Consider the following 19,199-nt stretch of genomic DNA (forward strand, 5'->3'; position numbering starts at 1 on the left):
CACGGACCGTGCGGACCTACCAGTCCTTGGGGGATCGGGAGCTCTCCCATTGGGAGTCATTTATATAACTAAAGGGCTAGGGTGATTAGAGGAGAGGTTTTTTAAAAAGTTGTAATCTGAATAATGCGCGCACACACACACAAATCCTCCAGCACACAAGGGATCTCTCATGTCTGTGATGTAGGATTTTGCTAGTCAGGTCTAACCGATTTAAAAGCCAGGAATGCAAGATTCTTGAAGACCATAGGTTTACTTATTGTGAAGAAGGGTTGTGTGGTCTTTCCAGTTTCCTATCTTACTTTATTTTAATCCTCTGCTGCAATTTGTTGCAGTCAGTGCTAGAGAAACAAAATATAGTTTGAAATTTTCCCACCCTATGATTGCTATTTATGCCACAGTAGGTTGAGTAGTACTATGTTCCATCAGCTAAATCAAAGGTAATCTATTTTTTGTCAAGGTCCAGACTCAGAAAAATTAAAAGATTTCATGGTCTATTCAAAAGCATCTGTCCATCCAGATTTGGCCCCCAATCTTCTTCTTAACCACCCTTCAGCTAAATATTGTCACAGCAGAACTTCAAGCTGGGCCCCATACTGCCAATTCTCAACCCTCGTGGTCAAACTTAATTATTGTCACCCTTTGAGAACTCCACACCTTCTGGAGAAGTCAAATATCTGAAAAAAATTCTATAACTTTAGCATAGGGACCAATGCTGCTTCATGAACACTGACCTGTAGTTAAAAGGAATAGAACATGATCTAGATCTATGGCTCCCAAACGCACAGAAGATTAATCTCTATTAGGCCAGGTTTCTGTGAATGCAGAAAGACATGTGATGATCAGTTTTAGGGGTTGATGCAGCAGCCCTTGCGAATGGCCCAAATAGGAAGGTTCCTTGAAGATTTTTCACTGGAGAACCATCTTTCCCCAGTGTCCCTCATTTTGAGTGATAGCACTCATTTTAGTCCCAATTTCCTATATTTCACACAGATTTGGTGTCCTCTTTATTTGTAGAAAATTTACATTAAAATAAAGGTTATTTTAGTAAAGAAAAAAATCCCACAGCATTTTAAATTTCATGCATAAATATTATATTGCAAGTCTTTGTCACATAGTGTCCCAAGTTTGGGTCTTGGGAGGTTCAGAGGTATGTTAGGAACAAGGTAACAACTGCTGATTTCTATACCTGTATCTGATTGAAAGAAACAGGGCACAGAAGAAAGAGATTATCTGGATAATCACAAAGGAGTTGCTGGAATTTTCAGTAGGGTTGAGTAGTCTTCATTTAAGGCAATAGAGCTTGTCACACAAATAAGGTCGTTAACTATGACCTGAAAAGGAAACAAAATAGCTCTGTACCCTTTGTTGCTCTGTGATTAATCAAGCAAACTTAAAGCCCTTTCCATACACCCAAAAAGATTTGTTCCACTTACAGAAATTCAGGTTTTGTCTGACCTTAATTTCATAAAAGGGTTGGTGGCTGACTGCAAAAATAGTAGGTTTATGACAACACAGGTTTAAAGGAAATAAGAACTGGATTAGTTGAAACAGGAAATTATTTTAATTCAGTCTGATTAACTTCTTAATGTTAGCATCTATTTAACTCAAACAGCTAAAATCACAGCTTTCTCTGAGACTTGGCATCCTTGCTCCTTCAAGGGCTTCCACTGCAATTCTTTTAAGACTGGACTAGATTAGACGTATGCACTGGTGTAACCAGATAGATTTAAAATCTATCTAGTTACATTAATTCAAACCCTTAATAATGTTGATGCACTTAACCAGTTTAAATCATGCTTAAAGAGATTCACTGATTTCAAATGGTTACATGCATCTACAGGCAGCATGATCCACTGGATTAGGTGCTGGACTAGGACCCTGGAGCTGGGTTCTATTCCCTACTCTGCCTCTGGCCTACTAGGTGATCCTGGGCAAATTACTTCACCTCTCAGCCCCAGTTTCCCCATCTGAAAAATGCGGATAATGATACTGTGTAAAGCAAAAGGTCTAGGTATTATACTAACCATTTGCACCCCAGTCTAATAGATAAATTAAAAATTGATGTAGTTACCCTACTGTAATTTTTCAAAGAAAGACAATGCCTTAGTCATCAAGGGAGAGAAGACTTAATACAGTAAAGAAAAATCAAGTAGAAACCATAACCCCATTCCTTTTTCTCTTTTAAATGAAAAAACCATTTCACACTTTCTCTACATCAAAATAAGTTTTTTAAAATAAAAAAACCTCACAAACCCATTTTTACCCTCAGCAGCCTTTAAATAGGAGGAAACTATTCTCTTACATAAATAGAGGTCTTGAAATGTTTTATCATTTAATGCAAGAACATGTTAACAATTACAGACCACCAAATATCCGTTTAAGACTTCTGAGTCACCATCCTATCTCAGAGAACATGTGATATCTTTAGGGGTAGACTGGTATGCAGAGGTGAAAGTAAGCCGGTACAGTGTACCGGCAAGAGCCAGTGCGCCATACGGGGGCAGTCCGGCTTCCCCAGGGGGCAATTTAAAGGATCTGGGACTCCACATGCTGCCCCCGCCCCAAACGCCTCCCCTGCAGCTCCCATTGGCTGAGAACTGCAGCCAATGAGAGCGGCAGGGGCGGTGCCTGCGGACAGGGCAGCCTGCAGAACTGCTTGGCCACACCTCTGTGTGGGAGCTGGAGAAGGGACATGCTGCTGCTTCTGGGAGCCGCTTGAGGTAATCACTGTTCAGAGCCTACACCCCTGAGCCACCCCCCCACACCCTAATCCCAGCCCTGATCCCCCTCCCGCCTCCAAACCCCTTGGTCCCAGCCTGGAGCACCCTCCTGCACCCCAAACTCCTCATCTCCAGCCCCACCCCAGAGCCCACACTCCCAACCGGAGCCTGCACCCCTTCCCGCACCCCACTCCTCCGCCCCAGCCTGGAGCTTCCTCCTGCATCCTAAACTCATTTCTGGCCCCACCCCGGAGTCCACACCCACAACCTCCCACACCCCAGCCCCAATTCTGACCCACCTCCCACACCCCAGCCCCAATACTGTAGCATTCATGGCCCGCCATACAATTTCTATTCCCAGATGCAGCCCTCGGGCCAAAACGTTTGCCCACCCCTGTGCTATATACACTCATGAAGGGGAAAAACATGGAAGTATGTTTCTCTTTGCACTATTAAACTTTTAATTTAAGAGCTTGATTTAGTGTGTGTTTCAAATTTTATGATTCAAGATAAATATTATTTATAATCAGTCTCCAAAAAATTAGTGTAAAAAAAATCATCAACTCCCTTTCCTCCCATACAGAATTGTTGAAGGCTAATTCTGCTTTCATGATTCTCAATGGAGCACTTCTAAAACAGGGGATGTAGGGCAGATCAGACTAACTTCAAAGTTAAGACTAACCCTTCATTCCATATTGCATGACCTTCAAAAGAGACACTACATAGCATTTCTGTAATTTACATAGCATTTCTCAAAAAGCCCTAGAAAGCAAAAGCTCCAAACATCCACCACACCAAATCCAAAGGCTGACTATACCTCTGGTTTTTCTCTCCTAGCTGAATGAAGGTCTACATCTTTGCTATGGGACAATGAACCCAGTGTGCATCTTGCAGAGCAGACAAGATTGGAGAAGCACTCTAGTACTCTAAGAATGACTTCAAGCTTGTATGCAGATGTGTAAATGTGAGTTGCAGTAGCTCCTGAAGCAACTCTTCCAAGGCCAACTGGAATTTCAAACAAGACTTATAAGAAGAAATTATTTTCAATGTACAATATTCACAAGGTTAAAAACCCTGAAATGCACATTTTAGCATTTATATACAGATTGCAACTTTGTTAGTGCTCTTCTTTCATGAAGCATGATTCACTTTTTCTAAGTGAATCCCCAACACTTATGAAAGTCATATGGTTTATTTTCTGTACTTTTAAAGGTTAGTGACTGAAATGATTTAGTTAATGACTTCAGCAATTTGCTACATATAAAAATTCAGAGAGAGTGCTATTTGAACTCCACCTTTCAGAATAACTGAGGTAATCTCAAAAGCACAATGATTTCTTAAAAATTAAAAATCATTAACTCTGAAACAGTAACACTGATTTTATGCAAAGGTGAAATATCAGTTGAACACACTTTCTGCTAGTCTTCAGAATAAAACACATACAGCAAGAAAAGAGATTCAACCACTTTCTTCCATATTAATTGCTGTTTATTTCACAGTGCTCTGTACAAAACATTCAGAACAGATAAATATCCAGATATATTCTGATACCCTGTTCATCATTTCCTTGTGGATTACAATTATCACTCAATCACTTCTTAGAGCATATTGTCAACCTAGGAAAAAAAACATACTTGTAAGGTTGACATGAAAAATTAAATACGTTCAGTAAGTGTGATGAAATGTTTTCTCTATGTTCATTCCATTTTTAGCTGCATAGTAGAGGCATTTATAGAAAATTGAAAGAGTGACCATCAACTGTGGGGTTTCCCAACAAAAAATGTTCTTTTAAAGCTGCATATTAACTGCTCTGAACCCATAGCTGTCAGTTAATTATGTGTTTTGTAACAGTAAAGTAAATAAATTACATTTAAACACAGATTATGAGTGAAATATTCTGATCAGCATTATGAGGGCTATTACCTTTATATTTAAAAAAAATCAAATGGCCCAATTCATATGCATTGATTTAGAGTTTTGGTATCCTCTATGTACCAAGCTATATAAAATACAAGGCACAGGAAAATTCTCTGATATGTGAAATTAAGAAAATATTGATTTCTATTGTGGGCCTGATCCTACAATAAGCTGAACAGCTCCTTCGGACACCTTATTATCAAAACATATATATTATGGTACTGGCCATAGGGCTCAATAAGGACTGAGGCCCCCTTGTCCTGACCATCATACAAACGCTCAGACACATACATGCACAAAGAGAATTCAGGACTTGGTGGGCTTACAATCTAAAAGCCAAACACAGATGAATTGGCACAGGTATCTTAGTTATTATTTGTGTTGGACTTTTTTTCTTTTTTAAAATTCTTAATGAGGGGTTGAGTTAGGGAATGGGGGATAGTGAGTAACGGGTAGGAAACAAGGAAAGAAGAGGAACAGACAACTCTCATTGTTTAATTGGCAAGACAGGCCAGTAAGCACCTTGCAGGAGGTAGGCTTGTCTAAAAAGAGATATATCAGTCTATGTATTACCAGTCTGTATTTGTATACTTACTATGAACATCCTGTACATGCATCATGTTTCTCTCTCTCTTCTCTTCTCCTTTCATATTCCATTACATCTTCATTATGTTGCTTGAAGAGCTAGAAGGTGACAATATGATTAAAAAAGCCATATGGGGAAGCAGCAAGCTGGAACCAGCATTATTGTAAAAATAAATAAAAGTAAGTTTTGGAAGAGATAAAATCTCCTGATTCAGGATGTAAGTCGGTGTTTGACAATCGAAAGATAGGAGGAGACTCCCTGGGATGAAAGATTATCCCACTACTACCCACAGGGAGGTTTCTTACACCTTCCACAGCATCATCTTGTGCTGATCACTGATAGACAAGACACCGGATACTGGACAAATTGGGAACAGTGAAACATTTCTCTGACTGCTGCTTATTCTGCACAACATGTTCATTTTACCGTTACTACATTCTCCCTCCACCTACTATGTCTTGCCACTATCCTGGACTATGATGCCTCTCAGGAAAGAAATTTTATTTAAGAATTTGCGCAGTGCCTTGCACAATGCTGCCCTGATAGTAGACAGGACAAAGCTTTAAAGTAGCAAAAATAGGAGTGTCTGATCCAGTCATAAAATTATGATTTTCCTAATATATTTAAAAGAAAAATAAGGTTTTATTACAGCCCCTCCCTAAAGCATGTCTAGTTTCTCTTGGAGCAGAAAAGAAAATGCTGTTAAACACATCTACACAAATATATACATGCCCACCCGTTGTCTGGGAGAGAAGTTGGTAGATCTGTAGAAAATCAAATCTTCAGTGTATGGTTGTTTGGAAAGTTGTAGCAAAGAGGAATAGCTTCATGAATTTCTAGTTTATAAAGGAATATTACAAACTACCTGGGGCTTCAGAGAGACATATCTGATCTACGTGTATTTCTTAAACCTTGACGTTTCCTTTGGTTATCTTATCCATTACAGCAAATGAATCGGTATTCATATACAACCTTCTCTTAACAAAAAGAAAAGGAGTACTTGTGGCACCCTAGAGACTACAAGTACTCCTTTTCTGTTTGCGAATACAGACTAACACAGCTGCTACTCTGAAACCTTCTCTTAACAGTAGCCCCTGTCTTAAGATTTCTCTAGTGACTAGTTAAGTATAGTGTAACAATGTGAGAATACTTACTAGGACCCACAGAGCTGCAGCAGTGCCAAAAGTCAGTCCAACCTTTCCCCAGTTTGGTTTAGTATGGTCAGGATTTCTTGCAATGAATGCAGAACGAGTCAATGCTAAAATACAGGAATTTCATACACACACGTTAGTTTCTGTCAAGTCTATTAGATTATCAAACCAATTCATGACAGTCTTGTCTGATCTGTATTATAAAAGATTCTCTGAAAAACTATATTACCAGTGTAAATGGTTTTCCAGCCCTCTCATTTCACCCATTTCTGCAAAGATCATTCATTGAGCACAGGGATTCATCAAGGGAAGGATGAGCAGCAACAACGATAACACAATTCCAACTAAATTACCTATTTCCATCCCTCTGGGAATATAGGATTGTACCTGACTATATTTTACTCAATCAGTTGTCTCACTTTAGAAGTCCTAAGCAACGGGTCTTCCACCACTTCCCTACATATATCATCACACTGTGTATTAGATCTAATCATCACAAGGAGGAGAAAGGGAAAAAGTCTTTATTATGGTGAAGATTATTTAATCAGGACTTCAAGAGTCAAAAAGTAAAAATGCAACCAAGAGTGAGAAGATGTGCATTTTCAGGGGGAAGGAATTTAAGATACTCAGGGAGAGGTTAACCAATTATTTTTGATGATAAAAGTAATAAAACCTGGCTAAGCTAAAGGGTGATAACAAAGAAAACCTTCCTAGAAACAAATGTGTGTGTGAAATAAAAACAGCTCCATGTAATACAGGCAATAATATTGTGCATTTCTATATAAGTGCCTTGTTGCTATTAGGGTGACCAGATAGCAAGTGTGAAAAATTGGGACAGGCGTGGGGAGTAATAGGCACCCATATAAGACAAAGCGTCAAATATTGGGACTGTCCCTATAAAATCAGGACATCTGGTCACCCTAGTTGCTCTGGTGATTGGTGCTCAAAGTAATAAAGACAATAAATAAGTTATAACTTCTTTCATCCAGTTTTCTCAAAGCACCTTAAGTGTTTCAATATAAAGGGGGATTAGGATAGGGATTTCACTATTATAAATGTTATATGCAAAAATTAAAAATATTTTTAAAACTTAATCCTAATATTATGAGATAGGCCCTATTGTTAACCTGAGCCAGCTCACAGATGGCAGTAAGAGGTTGAGGGCAAAAGCAGGTTAAGATTTGCCTCTGTCTGTTCTAAGGTATGTGTGAGAATATAGAGGAAGGACAGTCTGGCAGGGAGTTGGTACAGAACTTCTCTGGGATTTACAGGCACCAGAGGAGAGGGGTCAGGAAAGGTCGTTTGTTTGTGTGTGTCCGCAGCTGGCCCCAGCCAGCCCCATTTAACAGATGGGCTCATGGGCATTGAAACGACACACACAGAATAAATATAACGGGCAAATCCCGTCAATGCGCACCCTCTCCAAACCTCTTCCAAAGAGGGGACCCCCAGTCTGATCACCTACCTTCGGAGGCAAGAAAGGGCTAAATCCAAGACAAACCCTATGTCGCGGGCAGGCACCTACCGTGCAAACCCCCTCCATCGCGGCCGCCCTCCGCTGAGCCGACACAGGACACAAGGCACCAAATGGGGGGACTCTCCCCACACCGATCCTGCCAGCCGCATCCCGCCTCCGCCAGGGACAGGGGCGCGCGTTGGCCCAGCGAGAGGCTGAAGGTCACTCCCAGCCCCAAGCCGGGGGGCCGCCAGCCCTCCCCGCGGAGACAGCGGCCGGGCAGGGGCCCGCCGCTCCTCTCCCCTCCCCTCCCCGCGGCTGCGGTCCGGTCTCCCCAGCCGCCATGCCCGCCAGGGCGGGGCCCGCGCGCACTCACTGTGGCTCAGGCTCCCGGATCTCAGCAACAGCCGCTTCACCAGCCCCAGCGGCGGCGCCATCTTCCCGGCCCAGCTTCCCCCGCGCCGCCGCAGCCCGGCCTGAGCCGCCCAGAGGCGGGGCTGGGGCGCTTAGGGCTCCCCCTGCTGCGGAGAGGCCCTAGCACAGCGCCCGGAAACGGGAGAGCTGTGGCGGCCCGCCCAGGCCGTCTCCTCTCGCAGGGACCCTCACTCCTCTCCTTGCCGGGCTGCTGAGGCAACAGCCTGGCACTCTCACTGCGGGGCTCATGGGCTGCCTGGCGGCCCCGCCTCACTCGGTGGATGGGTGCAGTGTTTAATTTGTGCCAGGGCTCGGTAGTTCATAGCCCCGCCACCTCTGGGCTTGCTGCATCATATTTGAATGTAAAAGCAATTGCTTGAGCCCTGGCACCTGTTTCATTACAAATGAAGCACTTGGCAGGTGCCCAGCAACTGGCCCCCAGGAATGTCCCTCACCGGCTGCACACTATATAAAGCAGCATTGATTTCCATGCCCCCCTATTGTTTACCCTTTCATTTACCATTCAAAGCAGAGGGACAAATCAATGTTCACTGCACCCTTCCTACTTTTGAGTATCTCTTCTCTAACTCATCACCTACTTGGTGTTAAAGTAAATCATCCTCATTTTTTGGCCTCCTTTTGTAACCTACAAGTCTCATCCTCTAAGCACCATCTCTGCACCTTTTCATTTTCTTCTGTATTTTTCCACTTGAAACCTTCAATTAGAGAGTAGCAAATTGACAGAATTAACCATCCAATGAGAAATAATTTCCCAGAATAAAGTGGGAGGCATAGCAGTGCCAAACCCAAGCATTCACAAATCATGTCAGGCCCCCCAAAATCTACTACTGACTTAAAAATCATTACATTTACAAATCTCACATAATCGCATGGCTCTAGTAGCTGGGGCCTTACGGAAAACACCAAATATCATGATACTCATCATAAAATCACAACAGTCTGGGTGGTGGAAAAAAGGTATTTGAGGGACAAAAGTCAAACAGATGGAGTATAGATGGGGTGTTGAATGACTTTGTTTGGTGGAATATGCCATCTAGCAACTGTAACTTACAGTGGGCTAAGTATTTTGTGTGGAGATTTCCCAGGTTTTTAAAGAATTGTGCATCAATATATAAAAATGAGTCACATGGGTCCCAACCCTGCAAACACTTATACATGTGCTTAACTTTATTACCAGGAGTAGTCCTATCAAAATCAGTGGGACTATGCATTGTAACTGTGATGCTGGCAGACCAGATGTCAGCTTGTGCCAAGTCCCAGGGCCTCACTGAATACAGACCTAAGCATAGTTGGAAACTTACCTGTGGGTTAGTATAGTAAAAATAGATATTAGTTATAAGGAAGTGTTTATACTTTATGGAATGTTTGTAGGATGCTACATGTGTTAATCCTACTCATAATATCTGTATCCCACTTATAAAGTGCTCACCAAACAGGAAAAGAAGCATTAATGAAGGTAAAGTGTTCATTCTGTACACAAGATGGCCCATTGAAAGCAAATGAGGCATCGTGTAGTACCGAAGGGTAGAGAGACCTTGTTGATTGTTTTCCCAATCCCCTCCAAGAACGGGAGGCTTGCACATGAACTCATCCCATCAGCTTGGATTCTAGGTTCAGGGGCAATACAAATCCCTAATAAGGAGAAACTGGGACTCTTTATGCCTGTCCTGAGCCCCCTGCCCCTGACCCTGCACCCTGACCCCCTGCTGCACTCCGAACGCCTCCTGAACCCCCTGGGGTGCAGGGAGGGGGCGGAGTGGGGGTGGGGACTTCGGGGAAGGGGTTGGAATGGGGGCAGGGAAGGGGTGGGAAGAGGCAGGGTGGGGGCAAGGCCTCATGGAAGGGGTGGAGTGGGGGCGGGGCCGGGGCAGCGAGTGGGGGGGTGTCAGTGATGTAGCTCTCAGGCCAATGCACCAGTCCTCATGTGGCCCTTGTGGTCATTTGAATGTGAGGCCCCTGCTTTATGCTGTCTGGACTCTGAGGTTACATCTACACTGCAATTAAAAACCTGTGGCTGGCCCAGGCCAGCTGACTTGGGCTCGCAGACCATGGGCCAAGGGGCTGTTTAACTGTGGGGTAGATGTCTGAGCTCAGGTTGCAGCTCAGGCTCTAGGCCCTTGCAAGGTGGGAGGTCCCAGAGTTCAGGCTGCAGCCCGAGCCCAAACATCTACACTGCAATTAAACAGACCCTTAGCCCAAGCCCCGTGCGCCTGAGTCGGATGGTATGTGCCATCTGATTGCAGAATAGACATACCCTAACCAGCCATGTAGCCAGGTGGAGGGAACAGGGGGAGCGATCCCAAAAAAAGGTGCTTTTACTCACCTGACAGCACTCCGGCTGCTGGCCAGGGTTCGGCAGCAGGCTGAGTGGGGCCGGTGGCTGGGACCCAGCAGGCAGCAGCGTGCCATTAAAAATTGGCTTGCGTGCCGACTTCGGCATGCATGCCATAGGTTGCCGACCCCTGATCTATCACATAGTCTATCTTGCCTGGATGGCAAGATAAATTGGAATGCCCAAGGGGACTATCTACGACTCTGTGGTAAGACTATTATAGTGCTTCAGGAGTTCACACTTGTTTTTAGGCTGGTGAAATCTAATTATAGAACATACAACCAGTTTGGGATTTTTGCCCTGTTTTTTGACAGTCTGCCCTGAGGATGGCATTCATGGTCGTGAGCTACTCCAGTCAGCATGACAACAGTAAAGTTAAGCATGTGCAGTGTGCACAAATCTTTACAGGACTGGGATCTTAATCTTTAGTTCCTTCTGAAAGCTTCTCAGAGCACTCTTTAGTCTCTTCATATGCAAATTTTGTGTCCCGGTGTCCATTCCTTTTTCCAGATAATTAATACATATATTAAACACCTCATACAGCCTTATCCAAAACCCACTGAAGTAAAAGGAAAGAATCCCATTGATTTCAGTGGGCCATAGATCAGACCCCTAGTACAGAAGCAAGGCACCCCATTGTTAACTTTTGCTATGTTGAAACTAGACTGTTTCTTCCTATTGTTTGTTTTCTGTTTCTTAGCAAGTTTCTAATCCATAAAAGTACTTTAACTCTCATCCCATTACTAATTTGGATGTTAAAAGCAGTTCAGGACTTTTCATTTAGGGTACAAAACCGTTTCACAGTATCATTGGCTGAAGGCTTGTGGCACAATAGGTTGAATGTAAACTTTTCATTAGACAATTGGGTTCAAATCCTGCTGAAGTTATCAACAAAAACTGAGGATCTCATCCTAATTTGCATTTAAATACCATACAAAATTCTAACACTGCACATAAGAATTGCTTTACAGACTTCCAAAAGTGCAACAGTTGTGTTTTCTGTGGTTCCACGGCCCAAGAGGGAAGCAGAGGAGAGCAAACAGTGGCCTGAACCACTGTCTTGGGGCAAGAGTTGACTAGCTTCTGAGTTGTTTTGCTGGCACAGCACTGTGAAGGCGGGTCCCAAAAAATAGCAGTCATTTGCCTTTTTTGTAACTGGTTCTGCAAGGTTGGAAGATAACAGGGTGATGCTGCAGGTGGAGGTGGGGTGTCAGAGCCGTGTAAGGGGAGCTGGCACTGCACCAAATGCCCACATATGGTAGCGACTCATCACTTTTGGTAAAAAGCCAGAGAGGGAGGTACGGTATGTTCCTGAAAACGGCATCCACCCAGGCCTGATCTACAGTAGGATTTAAAGGCACAATGTTAGCACGAGCTAACAATCTAATAATTCTAATGCAGCCAACGCGCAGCCCCCCGACTTTAGCCCCACCAGGCTGACACCTTACAGGGAGCGGGCCTTGTTTACATTAGGCTTCTACAAAGTGCTGGCTAACTCAGGCGATCAGCACAATTAAACCCTAGTCCAGCCGGGCCGGAGCTGTCCAGCCTCTGGTGGGAGAGACGCGCCTGCAGCCAGCTCGCGGGACCCGTAAAACCTGCCAGCAGAGGCGGCCCCGGAGCCGCTGCGGGGCGAGGGAGGGCTGGTGCCGGTTGCTGGGCGGGGTGCATAATGGGGCGTGCAAAGCCCCCGAACGGCCTCATTCCACCCTCGGCTTTTGCGGCTGCGGGGGCTGGAGGCGAGTCACGACAACGCCGCCCGCTCCGCGGGGGAAGCCTGGGACGGGCTCTGAGTCACCAGGGCGGACCGCGGGAGCGGCCTCACTTCCCAGCATGCCCCGCACCGACTCCCGAGCCGTGCTCGAGCCGTGCTGGGCCACGGGGTCGCGGCGCATGCGCGTTGAGCAGCGTGACCCGGCTGGGGAAGCCGTAAGGGGCGGCGGCCATTTTGACGGTGCCTCTCTCCGGCCTGTTCAGTTACCACGTGAACTGTCGCCTGGGACTCGGTGCGGGGCAAGGGGGAACCCAGCGCGGATACGGCGGCCTGGAGGAGCCGGGCCTGGGACGGAAACGAGGAGGGGGCGGCCCGGCAGGGAGTCCCGGGAGGCGGCGGTGACCGAGCAGTGGCAGGATACACCCCGCCCCCCGGAGCCTCCAAGCGGAGCCGGAGCCGGCCGCGGCAGCAGCAGGAGCGATGCCGTCCGTGAGCCTCCCGCCCAAGGAGAACGCGCTCTTCAAGCGTATCCTGGTGAGTGAGCCGGGCGGGGTGCCCTCGGGGGCGCCTGGCCAGGCCCCTGCCCCTGGTGAAGCGCAGGGAGCTGCAGCCCTCGCTGCTTCGGTGGGACGGGACCTAGGGAGCCCCCACACCTCTGCCTGGGCCCTGGCGCCGGCTCTCGTCACCCCCTGCTCCGCTGGTTGCTACATCCTCCCCGCTTCGGGCTCTGTCTTTCCCCCGCTGCCCCTGAAGAGGATTGGGAGGACGGTCGAAAGCCCCCCTGCTCCCCCGGTGCTTGGGAACGAAGGACTTCTTAAAGCATCCCGAATTCACTAATTCTGTTCCTACAATAGTTGGGGGCCTTGGGATTCCTCTGGGTTTTTTACAAAGTCAGATTTGGAGAGATTAGTTCTTGCTATTCAGTGGGGAATGTGTCTTCGGCAGGAGGAAATGTAAAATGGTGAAGGTTTTAGAGTGACTTTTCCTAGACTAACTGAGCAATTAAGCCTTGTCTACATAAAACATTTTGACAGTTAACTTTCCCTGGATTCTAATTCCGGCATGTGTCAATGAAACAAACTCTGCTCCAGAAAATAATTACTGAGAGTACAAACTAAGACATTGTACTCTCCTTTTAAAGTATGCATAAAAGGAATACATAATTTACTGTACAAAGCAATATAATAGGTGCACATCAGCTTTGATTCAGTGCAGTATGAAATTTGATTATAAGGCACTTGATGTGCATGGAGTATTGTAAGGAGATGGATCAATTAATGAATGATTGTCAAGAGTTTCATGATTAGAGGATTCCCTCTTATCTACTTAATCTTGAAATATCATATAGTTCTCTCCTACAAAATTTTTTGCAAACTATTGCACGTTAGTTTAGATTCTAAAATGTTTGTCTGTTTTTAAAGACTCTTAAACTATTATGTGCTCCCAGAGATCAGGAATGTTAAGCCAGATGCTGTAATCTATATGAAATGTCTCAGATTGCAGAAATAGTAATCTGTACCACAGATGAATACAATTGGGTTATGCAGAGAAACTCATTAGAAGGCTGCATCTTATTCATGTTAGTTTAATCTTGTCAATTCTACTGAAATAATGAGAAATATCCCTTTTAATATACGCATCTTAAGGTTTTTTGTGCAAAACATTCTTACAATCTTCTATAAACCTTTGCTTTTAATGTATCATATATGTATTCTATTACTGAGAGTTTAGTTGAAAAACACTACATTGGAAATAAATGTACAGAAGTGTAGATAACTGCACAATAGTTAATAGTGCAAAGGTATGTATTATCATCATGAAACACATAACTTCAGTTAGTACTCAAGAACAGAAGTCACCACCCAAATGTGGACACAAGTACATTCTAAATCCTTGCTATGTAGTCTCTTCAAACTTCCTTCGAAAAGTTCCTCAAATGTCAAAGTTGTCTTGGCATTCCACTTTGAAAGGTGTGGCTTGGAGTGTTCTGTCATAGCTGGAATTTAAAGAAGATGGCATTAAGGAGCGAAAAAGTCAGCCTAACCCAGCTTTGAAAAAGTCAGCCTAATTTGATCTAGCTCAGAAAACTTGGTTTTAGGCTGAGGTCTGTTCCAGACTAAGCAGATTTTGTTTAGCCTGTTGTTTTTGTTCTGTTTGTTTGTTTGTTTGTTTTAACTGGAAATTCTGTTGTCATCAAGTTGTGGGGGAATGTTTGTAACCTAAATAACTTCAGTTCCTGTGTGATATACAATTTTACATTTACACCTCTACACTGATATAACGCGATCCTCGGGAGCCAAAAAATCTTACTGCGTTATAGGTGAAACCATGTTATATCGAACTTGCTTTGGCCTTGAGCATTTCCGTTATTAATAGTCACTTCCCACCCCCTGACTGACCTCTCAGAGCCCCCAACCCATCCAAACCCCGCCCCCGCTCCATGTCCCCTGACTGCCCCGACCCCTATCCCCACCCCCTGACAGGCCCCCAGGACTCCCACGCCCTATCCCTGTCCCCGTCCCCTGACCACCCCACCCCCAGAACCTCCGAGTCATCCAACCCCCCCTGAACACCCCGCCCCATGACATTCTGCCCCAATCCAACCCTCCAGCCTGGCACCCTTAACATGCCGCTCAGAGCAGCGTGTCGGAGCCATACACACTGATCCGCTGGAGTGCGGAACCCCGTCCCCCAGAGCACTGCTTTACTGCATTATATCCAAATTCATGTTATATCGGGTTGCGTTATATCGGGGTAGAGGTGTATTTTGTAATGCTCCTCACTCTTTCTGCACCTTTCCGATTCATGGTATTTGAGCCCACGACCACGGTTCACGTGTGTAGACCGCTCTGTGGTTTTCTACTTGGTTGCAAAATAAAATAGGTAGGTTGAAAAATAAGTTTTTCAGTATTCCTATTGAAAGCTTGACCAGTGAACATGTGGAACATGCCACCTTGTTTCAGGTATGTCATTTTTTCGTATATATCAAGAGGTGACTTATAGCTTCAAGGCTTTTTCAGCAGACACTGATGTGATCTAGCCTACAGGGTACCCAGAAGAGGCATATTGCCCTTCAATAGATAATATTGTTACACAAAACTTTTATCAGAATACAGAACCATCTAAACTGCAGTTCTCTCGGCTGTTGTAAACTCAGTAGTTCAAGCAGGTAAACTGCCATTTTATTTTTGTAAGCAAAGGTTAAAACAGACAGACATTTTGGAGACTAAACCAGTTCTGTATACTTTGGAGAGGGGTCTCATTTATTCATAGTGTTAAGAAAATTTACTCTTAATTCAAAACTTGAATGTTATGCTTTACAGAAACAGAACAAAAAGAAAAGGAGTACTTGTGGCACCTTAGAGACTAACCAATTTATTTGAGCATAAGCTTTCGTGAGCTACAGCTCACTTCATCGGATGCATGAAACAGGACAGGATCTCATCAGTCTGTTGGGAATATAATTTACCTTTTAATCTTTGGAGGTTTGGAGCAGTTGTCAGTTTTTTAAAGCTGTCAAGATCAAAAATCTGTTACAGAAATCTTTATGTAGAAATCTGCTTGCAAACCAGTTCTTCCACTTATCTGTGTCTGTCCTATCACTGTTTGCTAAAAGAACTGAATAGAGTAAGATTTTCCTAATTTGCTCATAGATGTATGGCAGTTTTACTGGGAATGTGCTCTGTAGCTCATTTAACATTTTGGCACTACTGTAATACAAACAATCAAGGCTTGAAAAATCCACTCACCCTACTCAGTATGAGTAAGAGAGACTCTCCCAGGAAGTTACCACACTCTGCTGAGCTTAAGTTCATTTTTGAATATGTTTCTCTAGCCCTTAGAGATATGAAGGTATACAAGTGCAAACCAAGGTTAAACTAATTCACTGTTGTCTTAAATCTGCAGACAGAGCGCTCCAGTACCTCTGCTGTTGCTCAGGGCTTCCACAGGGTGCAGAAGAGGGAAAGTGGATTTCCTAAGTTGTCACTTTTCACTGTTTCTTTTTGATCCTTGTGGGCATCAGTGAAACTGACATGAATTGGATATATTTCATTCAACTATACTTGGACAAGCTATGAGCAAGGGCAGAGGCTAACACTGGAGCTGTTTACTGAAAGGAGGACTCAAATTGGGGTTGAGAAGAGGGAAGAGTAATAAACACCCCTTTCACCAGCCAGAAAATTGCGGGAGGGATAAAAAACCATACACCCCCTTTGCGGTTGCTGGTGAGTTGTAATGTAATGGAGAAATGCACTTTCCTTGGAAGGAAAGGAGAAAGTGGAGTGAAGAAAAAGACAAAAAAAGTGAAACAAAATCAAGGCATGTAGGAGGAAGGACTGGTTGAGTTGTAGTTTACAAATGACTGGTGAATTTTACACGTTTTTGGCAAATATTCAGTTAATACTTATGCTATTTAACCAGCTTTCGTGGTATGACTAGCTGGTCAAATACAACTCAGCAAAGGTATTTAGATTAGTACTAATTTGATATGTCAAATATTAAATGAATGCTTTTGTTTGACCAGACCTTGTATGCATTTAGTGGGGGAGGGAAATAAACAGAGAGCTGATTTGCAATGATAGTTAAATATGGTACATGATATTACAAAACTTTTTTATTCTTTCAAATTGCAGAGGAAATAACTTTGGGGAACAATATCCTTTTGGGAAAGCATGGTGTCACATGTACTTTTCACCCTGGCTAGTATCATAGGCTTACTAGGTGTAAGGTAACTTTTTTGAGCCTCAAATATAACAATATTTAATTTCAATTTTGTAAAGAAAACATTTTCAAATGAGGAAATTACACCTAGGCCATGTCTACTATAGGGATTATGTTTTTCCAGTGCTTCAAAGCTTTGTACTAGATGTGCTAAAGTAAGTATCATATTAAAAATATTCCAAGTATGTGTTTTAGATCTAGTATTAAGTACATACTGTGTGTTGTTCAAGATATATTCTTTTATGCCATGCAGCAGCAACCTGGTCCAAGATTAAAGATTGTGATAATTCCAACTTCTAGTGATAACCCACTGAGTTAATATGCTATACACCAACGATGATAATTGCTACACCATAATGTTACTGGTTACTTGAGTATGCTGAACTCTGTAGTTTAACTCTGTGGATCACCATGCTTCAAATGGGTAGGGATAACAAGATATTACTGTATTGGTTTCTGGTTTTCCCTGCTAGGAAGGGTATTTTACTAATATATCTTTCCAGTAATTAGGTGGAAGTATGGTCTTGTGGTTGAGGCAGTGGGCAGGAACTCAGACCTAGGTTCAGTTCCTGTCTCTTACACAGCCACGTTTGTGACCTGACTGCTTCTGTGAAAATGGGAATATTATTTCCCTACCTCATAGGAATGTTGAGGATCAGTTTATTGGTGTTTTGAAGGTCTTGGGGACTACAGGTCATGTAAGTACTTAGGTAATTTAATAAGCTTGTTTACCAACTGAAATCGCTGTCTAGCATCAACTGTATCATGGATTTTATGCACAAAATTCCCTGCTCAAAAGTTCATAGTATTTATCATCATTTGATTCTCTGTTTTCTTAAGTGTGAAGGAAAAGACCGTTGCTTGTGATCGAAGAAGCTTCTACCTAAGGCCCTTACCTGAAAGAAATAGAAAAAATCTCCTAGTCAGCCATAGCTGTAAATACAGGAATCTAGGAGCAGATATGAACTTAGCAGAACTCAGAGACTGGGCATTGCATTACAGTCTGAAGTGGGGAATAGTCTCAGTGAAGGAGAGAGATCCAAACTCAACCAGTTTTGTACAGTGTCTTCTGTCAACAAATACTACCTTCTCTCTTGCTCCAATTGAATCTAACCTAGCAATTTTTGTTCCAGTACTTTGGTGTCAGAAGGGTCTGCTGGTTTTGCTTCTGGACATAGTTTAGATAACCACATTGATTTATTGTGTGTTATCACTTTTAAATGTGTCACAGACATTGAATAAGAGCAGTAACAAGACTGAACTTTTCTGGACTTGGCAGATTCAGGTTCTTGGAGAAGGTGACCAATTGTGCATTGCTACTCTTATGGTGATTCTGTTCTCAGACCTAACATGTTTCCATCTACTTCTGTGAGAGTCTGCATTTGAGCTAGCAGAACCTTGTAATCCATGATGTTGAAGAATGCCAACAGATCTAGTAGTATGGATCTTCATCCTCCATTCTGAGAGAGATCATCCATCAGTGCTACCAGTGTGATCTTTGTGCCATATTCAGTCATGAAGCCTGATTGAAAAAGATCTAGAGTATTGGATGGAAGTCAGCTGTTGTTGTTTGGCCCGCTGCCACTTTTTGAATAACTTTTCCAAGAAGGGGACACTAAAAATAAGGCAATAGTTGCTAAGGTAGTTGATGCTGAAAGATTGCTTTTTGAGCAGGACGTGTGGCGCAAGTTGAGAACCACTGAGCTAGAGTGAGTGACCACATTGCAAAACACTCAAGATACACTGTGATATTAAGAGTGACTGGATTAGCAGCAGATGATTTGTTGTAACTTGAGCTACAGCGTCTCCACTGCATTACTAACTAGAGATTCTTGTATGTGGATGGAAGTCGGGCTGGGGCAAAACTCAAGTTATAGCTTGAGTTAATGATGCAGGGAAGACAAGTCTGACACTTTCATTTAAAGAAAACCTAGTCTTTATAGTTGCAAATAGATTGTTCCCAACATGACCCAAATGTAAACTGTTTAATTATCATTTTCCTATGATATGTCATCACTGCAAAAAAGTGTGTTCTTAACTCTCGTTAGCTAACACATATCAACTAACTCAGGTTAAAATAGAGGTTAAGGGCTTGGCTACACTTACATTTTATAGCGCTCTAACTTGCTGGCTCAGGGGTGTGAAAAATCACCCCCAGGAATGCAG

The 19,199-nt window shown here is 43.5% G+C and overlaps 2 protein-coding genes and 1 long non-coding RNA gene across 5 annotated transcripts in view; 2 read left to right on the forward strand and 1 right to left on the reverse strand.

The window, feature by feature from the left end:
- LOC140910397 (uncharacterized) overlaps positions 1–4,629 on the forward strand; it is a 59,781-nt gene extending 55,152 nt beyond the window's left edge. Inside the window, exon 4 of the long non-coding RNA XR_012158568.2 lies at positions 3,558–4,629. This is a non-coding gene — a long non-coding RNA (uncharacterized LOC140910397). The remainder of the gene's footprint in view (positions 1–3,557) is intronic.
- On the reverse strand, positions 4,187–8,475 carry NDUFC1 (NADH:ubiquinone oxidoreductase subunit C1). Of its 2 annotated transcripts, XM_073341159.2 has the most exons (4): positions 8,207–8,469; positions 6,378–6,481; positions 5,233–5,321; positions 4,187–4,336 (listed from the first exon to the last, which is right to left on the reverse strand). In XM_073341159.2, coding segments are annotated over exons 1-4 (255 nt in total). In that variant the 5' UTR covers positions 8,268–8,469; the 3' UTR covers positions 4,187–4,335. The 2 variants fall into 2 exon arrangements, with proteins under 2 accessions (XP_073197260.1, XP_073197261.1); XM_073341160.2 differs by lacking the exon at positions 4,187–4,336 and having other exon boundaries at positions 5,232–5,321; positions 8,207–8,475.
- A 4,032-nt stretch (positions 8,476–12,507) lies between these two features.
- The window catches only part of NAA15 (N-alpha-acetyltransferase 15, NatA auxiliary subunit), a 62,283-nt gene continuing 55,591 nt past the window's right edge, over positions 12,508–19,199 (forward strand). For both annotated transcript variants that reach the window (XM_073341162.2, XM_073341163.2), the window contains exon 1: positions 12,508–12,845. In XM_073341162.2, coding sequence (XP_073197263.1) covers positions 12,792–12,845 — 54 coding nt within the window. In that variant the 5' untranslated portion in view covers positions 12,508–12,791. The remainder of the gene's footprint in view (positions 12,846–19,199) is intronic.

Source organism: Lepidochelys kempii, chromosome 4 (assembly GCF_965140285.1).
Source record: "Lepidochelys kempii isolate rLepKem1 chromosome 4, rLepKem1.hap1, whole genome shotgun sequence".
Taxonomy (NCBI): Eukaryota; Metazoa; Chordata; order Testudines; family Cheloniidae; genus Lepidochelys; species Lepidochelys kempii.

Bases quoted from the DNA above. Each gene is read 5' to 3' on its own strand.
- NDUFC1 (XM_073341159.2), bottom strand. From the start codon at position 8,267: ATGGCGCCGCCGCTGGGGCTGGTGAAGCGGCTGTTGCTGAGATCCGGG. The intron at 6,482-8,206 runs GTGAGTGCGCGC...CCTGTATTTTAG, and splicing joins ATCCGGGAGCCTGAGCCACA to CATTGACTCGTTCTGCATTC. The intron at 5,322-6,377 runs GTAAGTATTCTC...GTCACCTTCTAG, and splicing joins CTGCAGCTCTGTGGGTCCTA to CTCTTCAAGCAACATAATGA.